Source organism: Lithobates pipiens, unplaced genomic scaffold (assembly GCF_037356315.1).
Source record: "Lithobates pipiens isolate NorthernLeopardFrog02 unplaced genomic scaffold, aLitPip1_a1.2 Scaffold_16, whole genome shotgun sequence".
Classification (NCBI taxonomy): domain Eukaryota; kingdom Metazoa; phylum Chordata; class Amphibia; order Anura; family Ranidae; genus Lithobates; species Lithobates pipiens.
This window is the reverse complement of record NW_027507748.1, coordinates 631,762,842-631,776,757: the sequence shown is the minus strand read 5'-3', so window position 1 is coordinate 631,776,757 and position 13,916 is coordinate 631,762,842. Positions and strand designations below refer to the sequence as shown.

General features: G+C 47.4%; 1 protein-coding gene across 1 annotated transcript in view; it reads right to left on the bottom strand.

Annotated features, from left to right (window-relative positions):
* FREM2 (FRAS1 related extracellular matrix 2) overlaps nt 1–13,916 on the bottom strand; it is a 257,581-nt gene that overhangs the window by 21,931 nt on the left and 221,734 nt on the right. The window contains exon 17 of the mRNA XM_077484182.1: nt 3,332–3,524. Within this exon, the coding sequence (XP_077340308.1) occupies nt 3,332–3,524 (193 nt within the window). The remainder of the gene's footprint in view (nt 1–3,331; nt 3,525–13,916) is intronic.

Sequence of the window (13,916 nt, the reverse complement as noted above, 5' to 3'; positions counted from 1 at the left end):
TCTCACTTATCTGGTCACACCCATGACCATCAAGGGGAATTGCATGTTGTAGAAAGCAAAAAAATCACATCAACTTGTCAGACTGGCTCCAAACAACATCCTATAGACCAGGGGTCTCCAAACTTTCTACAGAAAGGATCAATTTACCGTTCAACAGAATTTAGGGGTAATAGTTGGCATAAATAGTTGACGTCAGTGGAAGGAATAGTGCCTCATTGTTGTTAACAGTGGAAGGAATTTGGTAGGAAGAACACCTCAAGGGCCAAATAATGGCAAGCAAAGGGCCACATCTGGAGACCACTGCTATACATAATGCCCTAAGAAAAGGGTCTAGGATTGAGATGCAATAGTCAAAGGTTTTTTTTATCCAAAAGTAAGTAATGAATTAAAAGCATAGGAATGGCAGTTTTGGGCATCCTGCCCTCCTCCAGTTCAAATGTTTGTGCATTTACAGTATACTACCGTATATGTATATAGTTAAATATATATAAGCCTTGTGCTAAGTTGTAACTATTTGGGACTGCTGCAGCTTAATCCTGAATACTGGACCTAACAAAACGCTTTAAAAAGTGTGCTGTCCCTTTAAGCAAAAATCCATTAACAAACCAGTGCAAAAAATATCAGTGCATAAAATTATACATATGATAATTAAGTAGGAAAAATCTCCAAGTCAGTGTATGTGCAAATTATATAATCAAAAAGTCCATGTTCAGTAAATTCATAATAAAACATAAACTGTCCATGTGCCTTCAAAGTGTCCAGCACGTAAAGATATAAAGTCCTCCAGTGCAAAAAGGGTGCTTTTCAGACAAGTATAGCTGGTCTCTTAGCAAACAGGGGAGATCTAAAATTATTGAGAGCAAGTGCTCTTAAAAATCTCCTGGATAGCCGATACTCTCCCCATCAAGTATCTGGGTAGCTCAGTGACCCCGTCAGTAACGTGTAGCCATAGTGTCTCCACAGCAGGAATATACGCCTGGAACTTTACTCCACACCCAAGTATTCAGGATCCATATATGTCAGGAAAAATATGCAGTATGCGGTATATAAAAAGCATGGCTGTAGGACCCATCCGGCATGCTTGTGCGTGATGAGGTCACACTCTAGCTTTTACCAACGCGTTTCCCCATGTCTTCTGGGATTGGAGACCTCCATATAATTTGATGCACTCATATTTTTTGCACTGCATTGTTAATGGATTTTTACTTAAAGGGACAGTACACTTTTTTATTTATAATATATATATATATATATATATATATATATATATATATATATATATATAAAGTGCTACATTGATCATTACAAATATAATGGTACAGATACTACATGACAAGTGTGCTTAATGTAGTATGTTCCTATGTACTGTTAGAAAGGATATAAATGCTGCAATTTTGCAAATTAGGGAGTGCAGCACTCTTTTGTATGATATATTGCGTGGCAGAGTTTACTCTGTAAGCAATGTGCACCATGTTCACACAGTGATTAAAAATCACTTGCAGCTCACTCCAAGTGGTGTGTGTGTATGTTTTTATCTTCTTTACTAGGTGTCCAACATTTTAATGGGAGAGAATGACACCAGCACACCACAAATCACCAGAATGGGTCCAAAACTTTATTTAGCGATCACATCATTGTAACAAAAGCAATGTTTTGGAAGCCTCACAAAATTCCTTCATCAGGCATGTGGCCCGTTCTGAAGATCCGTGGTGTTATTGGTGACATTCTGTCACTCAGAATCTTCTGTTCCAGCAGGTGGTGGCTGCAGCATTTACAGCCAGTTTTCAGGAATGTGTGCATTGGGATTAGTACATTGGCAACACTTCAGTGGGGTATGGCTCATTTTTTCAGGGCCTTGGCAGAGGTAGACTGTGTCCCACCAAAATGTTAGACACTCAGTAAATAAGTTCATTTTCTATGTTTTGGCTCCTTTTCAAGTCCTGCATGTGCCTCTTTTTTGGATGTATATGCTGTAAATATATATTTTGTGGATCATGCTTTGCTGAGGTGCCTTGACATGGTAGCGTGTTCATATGCACTTATAAATGTACATAACAAACAAATTTCACTGGGTAGGAATGGACTCTTATAATAATGCCTAAGTACCCCCCCCCCTTAGCAAAAACAGCTTCATGATTCTCATCCTCTGAACAACCACAGCCACTGATAATGTAAATCCTGACTTCACTCTCAAAATGCAGAGAATAAGTGGGGCTTTAGTTGCTAAGGTACCAGAACACAAGTTTTCTGCATTCAGTAACCTTGGCACCAAATGCATAGGACTCTAAATTTCGGTACCACTCAGTACAGCATCCAGGCCCATCTAGCCACAGCCTGCCATAGACTTTGACAGGCTGCCCGCAATGGGGTTTGGCATTGCAACTGTCCCTTCCAGGCGTGCCCCTTCCGGGAGGGACAGACTGCAGTTGGACAGTTGTGTGCAAATGGCCTAAGCAGGACTTTTACTCTGACTAGCTAGAACAGTGATGGCGAACCTTGGCACTCCAGATGTTTTGGAACTACAATTCCTATGATGCTCATGCACTCTGCAGCATAGCTGAGCATCATGGGAAATGTAGTTCCAAAACATCTGGGGTGCCAAGGTTCGCCATCACTAAGCTAGAGGATGTGGTGGAGATTTTTTTTCTTTTTTTAGGGTTACCCTGCCTGTATGCACATATTCCTTTAATAGTTATAGTAACAAATTTTACTGGCTCCATTTATTTTTGCCTTATTGCTGTGTGTTTCCTCATTGAAAGGCATTTCCATCCATTCCTGTTCTAGAGCAGTGGTTCTCAACCTCAGTCCGCAAGTACCCCCAATGGGCCATGTTTTGGGATCTTCCCTTAGATAAAATAGCTCCCATTTCATTAATATTGTATTAAAGCAGCAGTGCAAAGTAAAGGGAAACCTGAAAACATGGCCCGTTGGGGGTACTTGAGGACTGAGGTTGAGAACCGCTGTTCTAGAGGACACATGTTAAATAGTCAACAAATGTAGAGATTACTTTCACTTCTGTTTCTGTTTGCCACCTGTACATGGAAGCTAGAAGAAATCTTCCAAAAAGGACACAGACAGCAATAAAATACTGACAGATGTTTTACGTCTTCCAGACTCAATCCAAAATGAGGAAAGAAAGTTTGTCTGGAGTTGGGATTTGGACAAAGCAAAAAACATTGCAATTGAAAAAAAAAAAAGTAGAATATGGAAGAAACTCCTGTCAATGCAGGCAGAAAATTAAAAAAGACAATTTATCTGCAAAGTACATCTGGTTCTGCTATATGGCACTTTCAATTATTTCATGGCATTATAGAAGATAGGAAGAAATTACCTTGTAATTCAGCTTCTGGCGGGCTGCCGATACCATCCTTCCACAAGATGGCGGTGTCGTACACGAATGTGAGCCGCAGCTCAGAGTGAAGATCAAAATGCTGCCAGCCACCGACTCCCACCGGAGAGTGAAACACATAGGACACGTACAGGGGCACCCGCAGGGTAACATAGGACTGTACAAGATTCAAGACCTTTAAACAGAAAACAGCACTTTAGAAACATGACTCCTTATATGTGTAACATTACATTAACAACAGGTAGAAAACATTCACCTAGCAATAGATGTAGCTTTTTTTTTATGATGAATGATGGTTGTTAGTTTCTGGAATAAATATTAAAGATATTCTGTATAGTTTCAGTTAAACATAGCGTTCTGTAACATGTTATTACTGACACGTGTTTTATTTCTCGTTTTAAACCTTTCACGGCCTGCCCCAAACTCTGCAACTCTGCTAGGTTAACCAATGTTACTATTTTTCACTTTTAAATTATAGTGAAATATTTTTTATTAAAATTTTACAAAAAATCTCCTAATCATTCATTTTGGAAAGCATGGGACCTGGCAAATACAAGATAATACTATTGATTTTTAAGGTTCCATGATAGCTGTGCAAATGCTTATCAAAACAATCAATTTGATTTAAACACAACATAATTGCATAAAAAGATAAGAAATTCCCAAGTTAATAAATTACAAATATGTGTCAATTTTAAAAGAGAAACAACCAGACAAATACTAAATTAGGAGTGGAGAAAAATGTGTACTTTTGAGATTTACTGGCATCTGCATCCCCAAAAGATCCATAATAATAAAACTTTTTATACAATAAATGAATTATCTTTTTAGAAAAAAAAACACCATCATCAGCAATGACTTTATGACTGCTGACAGATTAAGTGAATAACACTAATTATCACTTTACAATGGCATCTGAAAGTCAGTGGGATATATTAGGCAGCAAGTAAACATGTTATCCCTGACGATGATGTGCTGAAAGCAGAAAAAATGGGCATCACAGTTTGTTGTATATAGGGGCTGCATAGCCACAGACCAGTCAGGGTGCTCATGCTAACCCGTGTCCAAAACAAAAGGGCCTACAATGGACATGTGAGCATAAGTGGATGGCCAGGCGAGTCGCTTATCTGGGGAAGAAATGGCACCAGGATGCAGTATGGGAGAGGCAGAGGCGTAACTAGAACCTTCAGGGCCCCGGTGCAAGAAATCATGGAGGGCCCCTCTGACCTCCAGCCAGGGTCCTTTCCACTGATCCCGGGGGCAGCAGGACCTGGATAGGAGGGGTAACAAATCCCCCTCCATTTTTCCACCTGCAGCCACTGAATGCCTATCAGAGGGAGAGAAGGAGAAGCAGACTTTTAATGGCTGCAGGAGAAAAATGAAGGGGATTTGTTCCTCTAAATGCCCCCTTATCCAGGGGTTCAGGGGCAACATGTGCGCTATTGCAATTGTGCCCCTGGGATGAGTGGCAGCGGTGGGGGATGGGATCAGTGGCAGCAGTGTGGTCGGGGAGGGATAGGATCAGTGGCATTGGTGGTGGTGGTGTGGGATGGTATGAGTGGCAGCAGTGAGGAAGAGATTGGATCAGTGGCAGTGGTGGTGGGGTGGGATCAGTGGCAGCAGTGGTGGTGGGGGGTGGGATGATTGCCAGCTGTGAGGGGGGATTGGATCAGTGGCAAGGGTTGTGGTTGGAGGATGGGATCAGTGGTAGGGGGAATTGAATGGGATGAGTGGCAGAGGTGGTGGGGGGAATCAGATTAGTGGCAAAGGTGATGGTTGGAGGGGGATGGGATAAGTGGCAGCAGTGGGGGGCATTGGATGAAATGAGTGGCAGCAGTGGTTGGAGGATGGGATCCATGGCGAGGCTGGTACATGGGGGGTGGGATGGGATGAGTGGTGGGGAGGGCAGTGGCAGCAGTGGTGTGGGGGTTTCAGTGGTGGTGGTGTGGGGGTATCGGTGGCAGGGGTGGTGGTGTGGGGGGTATCAGTGGCAGTAGCGGTGGTGAGGGGGGTATCAGTGGCAGTAGTGGTGGTGTGGGGGGTATCATTGGCAGTAGTGGTGGTGTGGGGGTATCAGTGGCAGTAGTGGTGGTGAGGGGTGCATCAGTGGCAGTAGTAGTGGGGGGTGGGATGGGATGAGTGGTGGGGAGGGCAGTGGCAGCAGTGGTGTGGGGGTATCGGTGGCAGTGGTGGTGGGGTGGGGGGTATCAGTGGCAGTAGTGGTGATGGCGGTGTGGGGGGGATCAGTGGCAATAGTGGTGGTGGTGTGGGGGGTATCAGTGGCAGTAGTGGTGGTGAGTGAGAGGGTATCAGTGGCAGTAGTGGTGGAGGTGGTGAGTGAGGGGGGTATCAGTGGCAGTAGTGGTGGTGGTGGTGAGTGAGAGGGTATCAGTGGCAGTGGTGGTGGTGATGGTGAGTGAGGGGGGTATCAGTGGCAGTAGTGGTGGTGGTGGTGAGTGAGGGGGGTATCAGTGACAGTAGTGGTGATGGCGGTGAGTGAGGGGGGTATCAGTGACAGTAGTGGTGATGGCGGTGTGGGGGGTATCAGTGGCAATAGTGGTGGTGGTTATCGGTGGCAGTGGTGGTGGTGAGTGAGGGGGGTATCGGTGGCAGTGGTGGTGGTGAGTGAGGGGGTATTAGTGGCGGTGGTGGTGGTGAGTGAGGGGGTAGCGGTGGCAGTGGTGGTGGTGAGTGAGGGGGTATTAGTGGCGGTGGTGGTGGTGAGTGAGGGGGTAGCAGTGGCAGTAGTGGTTGTGAGTGAGGGGGTATCAGTGGCAGTAGTGGTGGTGGTGGTGTGTGTGGGGGGTCTAAGTGCAGTGGTGGGGGTGTGTGTGGGGGGTCTAAGTGCAGTGGTGGGGGTGTGTGTGGGGGGGTATAAGTGCAGTGGTGGTGGTGTGTTTGGGGGGGGTATAAGTGCAGTGGTGGTGGTGGTGGTGAGTGAGGGGGTAGCAGTGGCAGTAGTGGTGGTGAGTGAGGGGGGTATCAGTGACGGTGGTGGTGGTGAGTGAGGGGGGTATCAGTGGCAGTAGTGGTTGTGAGTGAGGGGGTATCAGTGGCAGTAGTGGTGGTGGTGGTGTGTGTGGGGGGTCTAAGTGCAGTGGTGGGGGTGTGTTTGGGGGGGTATAAGTGCAGTGGTGGTGGTGTGTTTGGGGGGGTATAAGGGTGGTGGTGGTGGTGGTGTGTGTGTGTGTGTGGTATAAGTGCAGTGGTGGTGGTGTGTGTGTGGGGGGTATAAGTGCAGTGGTGGTGGTGTGTGTGTGTGTGGGGGGGGGGGGGTATAAGTGCAATGGTGGAGTGTGTGTGGGGGGGGGGTATAAGTGCAGTGGTGGTGGTGTGTGTGTGTGTGTGTGTGTGTGGGGGGGGGGGGGGGTTATAAGTGCAATGGTGGAGTGTGTGTGGGGGGGGTATAAGTGCAATGGTGGAGTGTGTGTGGGGGGGGTATAAGTGCAGTGGTGGTGGTGTGTGTGTGTGGGGGGTATAAGTGCAGTGGTGGTGGTGTGTGTGTGTGTGTGGGGGGGGGGGTTATAAGTGCAATGGTGGAGTGTGTGTGGGGGGGGGTATAAGTGCAGTGGTGGTGGTGTGTGTGTGTGGGGGGGGGTATAAGTGCAATGGTGGAGTGTGTGTGGGGGGGGGGGTATAAGTGCAGTGGTGGTGGTGTGTGTGTGGGGGGTATAAGTGCAGTGGTGGTGGTGTGTGTGTGTGTGTGTGGGGGGGGGGGTTATAAGTGCAATGGTGGAGTGTGTGTGGGGGGGGGTATAAGTGCAGTGGTGGTGGTGTGTGTGTGTGTGTGTGGGGGGGGGGGTATAAGTGCAATGGTGGAGTGTGTGTGGGGGGGGGGGGTATAAGTGCAGTGGTGGTGGTGTGTGTGTGTGGGGGGTATAAGTGCAGTGGTGGTGTGTGTGTGGGGGGGGGGGTATAAGTGCAGTGGTGGTGGTGGTGTGTGTGTGTGTGTGTGTGTGTGTGTGTGTGTGTGTGTGTGTGTGTGTGTGTGTGTGTGTGGGGGGGGGTATAAGTGCAATGGTGGAGTGTGTGTGTGGGGGGGGGTATAAGTGCAGTGGTGGTGGTGTGTGTGTGGGGGGTATAAGTGCAGTGGTGGTGGTGTGTGTGTGTGTGTGTGGGGGGGGGGGGGGGGTTTATAAGTGCAATGGTGGAGTGTGTGTGGGGGGGTATAAGTGCAGTGGTGGTGGTGTGTGTGTGGGGGGTATAAGTGCAGTGGTGGTGGTGTGTGTGTGGGGGGGGGGGTTATAAGTGCAATGGTGGAGTGTGTGTGGGGGGGGGGGGGTATAAGTGCAGTGGTGGTGGTGTGTGTGTGGGGGGTATAAGTGCAGTGGTGGTGGTGTGTGTGTGTGTGTGTGTGGGGGGGGGGTTTATAAGTGCAATGGTGGAGTGTGTGTGGGGGGGTATAAGTGCAGTGGTGGTGGTGTGTGTGTGGGGGGTATAAGTGCAGTGGTGGTGGTGTGTGTGTGTGGGGGGGGGGTTATAAGTGCAATGGTGGAGTGTGTGTGGGGGGGGGGGGTATAAGTGCAGTGGTGGTGGTGTGTGTGTGTGGGGGGGGGGGTATAAGTGCAATGGTGGAGTGTGTGTGTGGGGGGGGTATAAGTGCAGTGGTGGTGGTGTGTGTGTGGGGGGTATAAGTGCAGTGGTGGTGGTGTGTGTGTGTGTGTGTGTGGGGGGGGGTTATAAGTGCAATGGTGGAGTGTGTGTGGGGGGGTATAAGTGCAGTGGTGGTGGTGTGTGTGTGTGTGTGGGGGGGGGGGGGTATAAGTGCAATGGTGGAGTGTGTGTGGGGGGGGGGGGTATAAGTGCAGTGGTGGTGGTGTGTGTGTGGGGGGTATAAGTGCAGTGGTGGTGGTGTGTGTGTGTGTGGGGGGGGTTATAAGTGCAATGGTGGAGTGTGTGTGGGGGGGTATAAGTGCAGTGGTGGTGGTGTGTGTGTGTGTGGGGGGGGGGGTATAAGTGCAATGGTGGAGTGTGTGTGTGGGGGGGTATAAGTGCAGTGGTGGTGGTGTGTGTGTGGGGGGTATAAGTGCAGTGGTGGTGGTGTGTGTGTGTGGGGGGGGGGGGGGGGTTATAAGTGCAATGGTGGAGTGTGTGTGGGGGGGGTATAAGTGCAGTGGTGGTGGTGTGTGTGTGGGGGGTATAAGTGCAGTGGTGGTGGTGTGTGTGTGTGGGGGGGGGGGGGGGGTTATAAGTGCAATGGTGGAGTGTGTGTGGGGGGGGTATAAGTGCAGTGGTGGTGGTGTGTGTGTGGGGGGGGGGTATAAGTGCAATGGTGGAGTGTGTGTGTGTGGGGGGGGGTATAAGTGCAGTGGTGGTGGTGGTGTGTGTGTGTGTGTGGGGGGTATAAGTGCAGTGGTGGTGGTGTGTGTGTGTGTGGGGGGTATAAGTGCAGTGGTGGTGGTGTGTGTGTGTGTGGGGGGTATAAGTGCAGTGGTGGTGTGTGTGTGGGGAATCAGTGGCAGTGTTGATATTGAGAGATGGTGCTACTCACTTCCAGATCACTGGGTTCCCCCTCCTTGCTGTGAGTACACTCGAGTGCAGGCGGAGCTGGAGAAGATGGGCGGGGACTGTGCCCGTGAGAGCACTGCAGGCGGAGCCGGAGAAGATGGGCGGGGACTGTGCTCCGGAGAGCACTGCAGGCGGAGCCGGAGAAGATGGGCGGGGACTGTGCCCGTGAGAGCACTGGAGGCGGAGCTGGAGAAGATGGGCGGGGACTGTGCTCCAGAGAGCACTGCAGGCGGAGCCGGAGAAGATGGGCGGGGACTGTGCCCGTGAATGCGGGAGGAGAGGGTGGGTGGAGCAGCTGGGGAGAATGGGCGGAGCAGACGGAGAGGATGGGCGGAGCAGAGGCAGACTATGACTAGTACTATATCTGGGGCAGCGGCGGGCCCCCTACAGTGGCGGAACTCAGGGGCCCAGTCGCAAGTGCGACTGGTGCGACCCTGATAATTCCGCCACTGGGGAGAGGTACTGTGGTATTTTATGCAATGTTCAGCTGGAAAACCTTGGGTTCTGACATTCATGTGGATGTTACTTGACACCTACCACCTACCTAAACACTGTTGGTGACCAAGTACATCCCTTCATGGAAACGGTATTTTCTGATGGCAATGATCTCTTTTAGTGGGATAATACACCCTGTCACACTGCAACAATGGTTCATGAATGGTTTAATGAACACCACAATGAGTTAGCCCTTGTACACACAGTTGGAAATTCCAAAGGAAATGGTCCGATCGGATTTTGTTGTTGGAAAATCCAATCAAGTGTGGGCTCTATCGGACTTTTTCCGTCGGTAATCCCGGCGGAAAAAATTTGAGAGCAGGATCTCAAATTTTCCGACAACAAAGACTTCTTCCAATCGTTTGTAGAGAATTCCAATCGGACAAAGTGCCACGCATGCTCAGATCAAAGTACGAGAGCAAAGCTATTGGATACTAGGCTGAATGTAGTCCCATTGGAGCGAATGAGCGTCATCACGTTCCGAACGATCGGATTTTCTGACAATTTTGTCCGACCGTGTGTATGCAACATCAGTTTCGGACAAAATCCGTCGGAAAAAATCAGATGGATTTTGTGGTCGGAATTGCCGACCGTGTGTACAAGGGCTAAGAGGTGTTGACTTCACCTCTAATGGATCCATGCCTGAACAAGACAAGCTTTTCTGGCAACAAAAGGGGCACCCACTCAATATTAGATTGGTGGTCATAAAGTTATAGTTGATTGGTGTATATAGCGTTGTTATTTTTTGGTATCCTTGGAAGTCGGATTACAAAGCAGTGAAACACATCGAAGGCAGTCAACTGAAGGTAGGCAAAAGTGTGCATTTAAAATAAAATAAAAATGACCTAACTCTTTACTAAGTTTATGGCCCTAGAAGTATTCCTAAACGTATACAGTATATGCATATACACTATATTGCCAAAAGTATTGGGACACCCCTCCAAATCATTGGATTCAGGTGTTTCAATCACCTCCATGGAAACAAGTGCATAAAATCAAACACTGAGGCATGCAGACTGCTTCTACAATAATTTGTGAAAGAATGGGTCACTCTCAGGAGCTCAGTGAATTCAAGTGTGGTACCGTGATAGGTTACCACCTGTGCAATAAGTCCATCCATGAAATTTCCTTGTCAACTGTTAATGGTATTATAACAAAGTGGAAGCAACTAGGAACACCAACAACTCAGCCACAAAGTGGTAGGCCATGGAAAAATCCATTCCCCCAGTGTCCCCCTGTGTTCCGCTCATCCCCAATTACAGTAAAACTATGTAAATATTTCCTTTCTGTCATTGGGTAACTGTGCATTTTAGAACCCATAACTTACAGCACACATACAGACTAATTGTACAGACCAGCTTATTCAGAACTGCATAAAGCAGCTTCAGGCATGCTAGGTATCATAAGAACAGTATAATCAGGGGCAAGAGGGAATGATTTGTATGGCTCTGCCCACAATCCTAAAATAAAAAATAAAACCCCTTATTTTTTGAATTTGTGATTCAGGTAAGACATGCAGAAGCCTATTTTTTTAGATTCTCTATTTTCGTGCAAACCAGACGGCAAACACGCCCACGGATATATTTTAGCTACACATCATTGACAAAGTTTGCAGGTGTTGACAGGGTAAAAGCAGTCGGAAAAGCATCCATAGACAAATAAACATTGTGTCTCACATAATAGCAGGGAAAACAGAAAAATAAATATCTGGTAAGAAACTTGGTAAGCTAGACATGCAAATAACTGTGCATAGCTTCTCGTCAAATGGGAAGTAATAAGGTCCCCAATTAATTTTTTTATGGAAAGAGAAACCACGAGGGGGCACTGAGAGAAAAAGTAAGAGGAACATTTTTCAATTTTTTCCTTAAAAAGTGGTTGTAAACCTCAGAAATGAAATATGAACAAAGCATATCCCTCTATAGTGTGTACTTGTCTTAATCAGGAGCACTAAGGGGGTTATTTACGAAAGGAAAATTCACTTTGCACTGCAAGTCCACTTGGAAGTGCAGTCGCTCTAAATCTAAGGGGTAGATCTGAAATGAGGGGAAGCTCTGCTGATTTTATCATCCAATCATGTGCAAGCTAAAATGCCGTTTTTTATTTTCCTTGCAAGTCCCCCTCAGATCTACAGCGACTTTACTTCCAAGTGCACTTTCAATGCACTTTCGAGTGCACTTGCAGAGCAAAGTGGATTTTCCTTTAGTAAATAACCCCCTAAGTGTTTATTCTGTCTGCTGCATCATTCCTCTGCTATCAGCTTGAATCACTTCTAACAAGTTTTCCAGGCATCAAGAGAAAAATGGTGACAGGGGAGTGACTTTCAGGAGATTGACAGCCTTAGTTCTAAGGATGAGCCCAGGCGTGTTTGCAACTCCACGTGTCCGTGCCCGCGCCCGCCAGGAAGCTGACACTCCACGGCGCTAATCACAGGTAGTGAGAAATTTTCAGATGAAACCGATCGGGAAATGTCTCACTGCCTGTGATTCGCGCTGTGGAGTGTCAGCTTCCTGGCGAGCGCGGGCACGTGGAGTTGCGACCACACCTGAGCTCATCCTTACTCAGCTCTGTTCCTGTGTGCTGTGTGGAGGGTGTGTGTCTCTTCCTTAGATAAACAGGTACTACTTGGAGGATTTGTTTAATCTCTGTGTATTACCTGAGACCGGTCAATTCCTAGAATATATGAATTGAAATAATGTACATTCTGCCTGAAATTTTCCCTAAACAATAGAAATATGATTGTGCCTAAGTGCTACTGTTCTTTAGCTTAATTGCCACTATTGTGCTGCGTACTTGCTGGAGAGGAAGTTGTACTTGAGGACCTGCAGTACAAGTATTTCCCTGCTCCCCCCCCCCCCCCTCTACCAAGATAAGCACCTCCATACATTGACCAACTGCAGAACAAGGCATGGTAAGTCAGTAATGAGGACAATGTCAGCTTCTGGGCACATATAGATAAAACTGATCCTTTGCCCTCTGTCTTTTTTTGGGCACAGTTTCCACAGTACAGACATTTAAAAGGGCTTAACTGTGCTTCATCATGTTGGAAAACAATTTTGTTAAGTTATTCTGGGATCATTTTTTTTTTTTTTTTTTTACTTTCAATCTTATTGATGTGTTCCATATATGATCAGCCTTAGACACGCAGATAAAAAAAAAGAAAGAAAAATGAATGGGCTGTAATACATTGTGTGATATACAAAGTCACAAGAAAAGGGAAGAATGTCCCTTTCTATACAGTCTCAAAGACGGAAAAGTGATAAGAGTTCTCATACTGACGCCTGGCTTATAGACACATTTATTTCCCAGTTGTTCTAGGTTTTCAGCGGTGTGAGGGCCAGAAAGAGATTAGCAGGCTCTGTTGACTCTACAGTGCAGACTCCATGGAGTCTAAGTAACTTGACTGAGCTTTGCTGCTAATCGGGGCAAGCACAGGTGCAGCGTGAACCCATGGTAATCGCAGCTTTATGATGAGCAATGTTAAACCATCAGCACACACAGGGCTTCCTTTACACGAGAGAGTGTTGACATATCATGCCATACGTTATGCCCAAAGCACACATTGTGCATTGATATCCTGTAGTTTTACCTTAAAGGGAGCGGCCCGGGAAGTCACGTTACCACTAAGCCAGGACCAACTGGAAAAAGCAGTGGGCCATGAGAATGGCACCTTTACGCTAATTACACCAGCATATTGATGTACCTGCTAAAACTTCCTATATTAAAAATGTTTTATTTTTTTTCCCTGCCAATTTCACCACTGGAAACATTTATAAATAGGGAGACCTTGGACAAGTCTACATATGAGATATACAGTATACTGTACCATACCTTCAGGCTAAGGTCATGTAATTATACTTACAATCAACGCTAGATGATGACCAGTAGGAAGATCTGGAAGTGTCATGGTTTAAAAGAGAAGTATGTTTTGTATTTTGCCCATTCATACATACAGCCGATGGCTCAGTTCTCAAAGATCCCCAAGTAGAGAGCTGCTGACTGTCAATCAGCAACTCTCCTCACTGCTCCTCCATGCTCACTGGAGCACTGAGCTGTGGAGGGGCGGGAGCATCCGTCTCAGGCTCTCAGTGGCTTGCTGAGAGACTGAGACCGGCATCAGTCCAGGCACCTGGTGGATCCAGACTTTATTGTCGGGATAACGCGGTGCCTGGACTGATTCTTATGACGTCAGCAGAGAGTGGGCATTAGTTCGCTCTCAGCTGAAAATGGGTCACAGGAGTGCAAAAAAAATTGCACTTCTGTGACCCAGAGGAGAAGCCCAGCCAAACGAGCTGAGGCTGGACTTCTCTTTTAAAGAGGAGAGCCAGTTTTAAAAAAAAAAATTAAAAGTCAGCAGCTGCAAAGACTGTAGCTGCTGACTTTTAATAAGCAGACTTACCTGTCCAGGGCGCCCGCGATGTCGGCCGCCCGAGGCTGACCCGTCCCTCGGCTCCCGGCGCCGCCATTTTAACTAAGGGAAACAGGCAGTGGAGCCGTGCGGCTTCACTGCCCGTTTCCTACTGCGCATGCGCGAGTCACGCAGCGCTTTGTGAATGGGGGGGCGCTG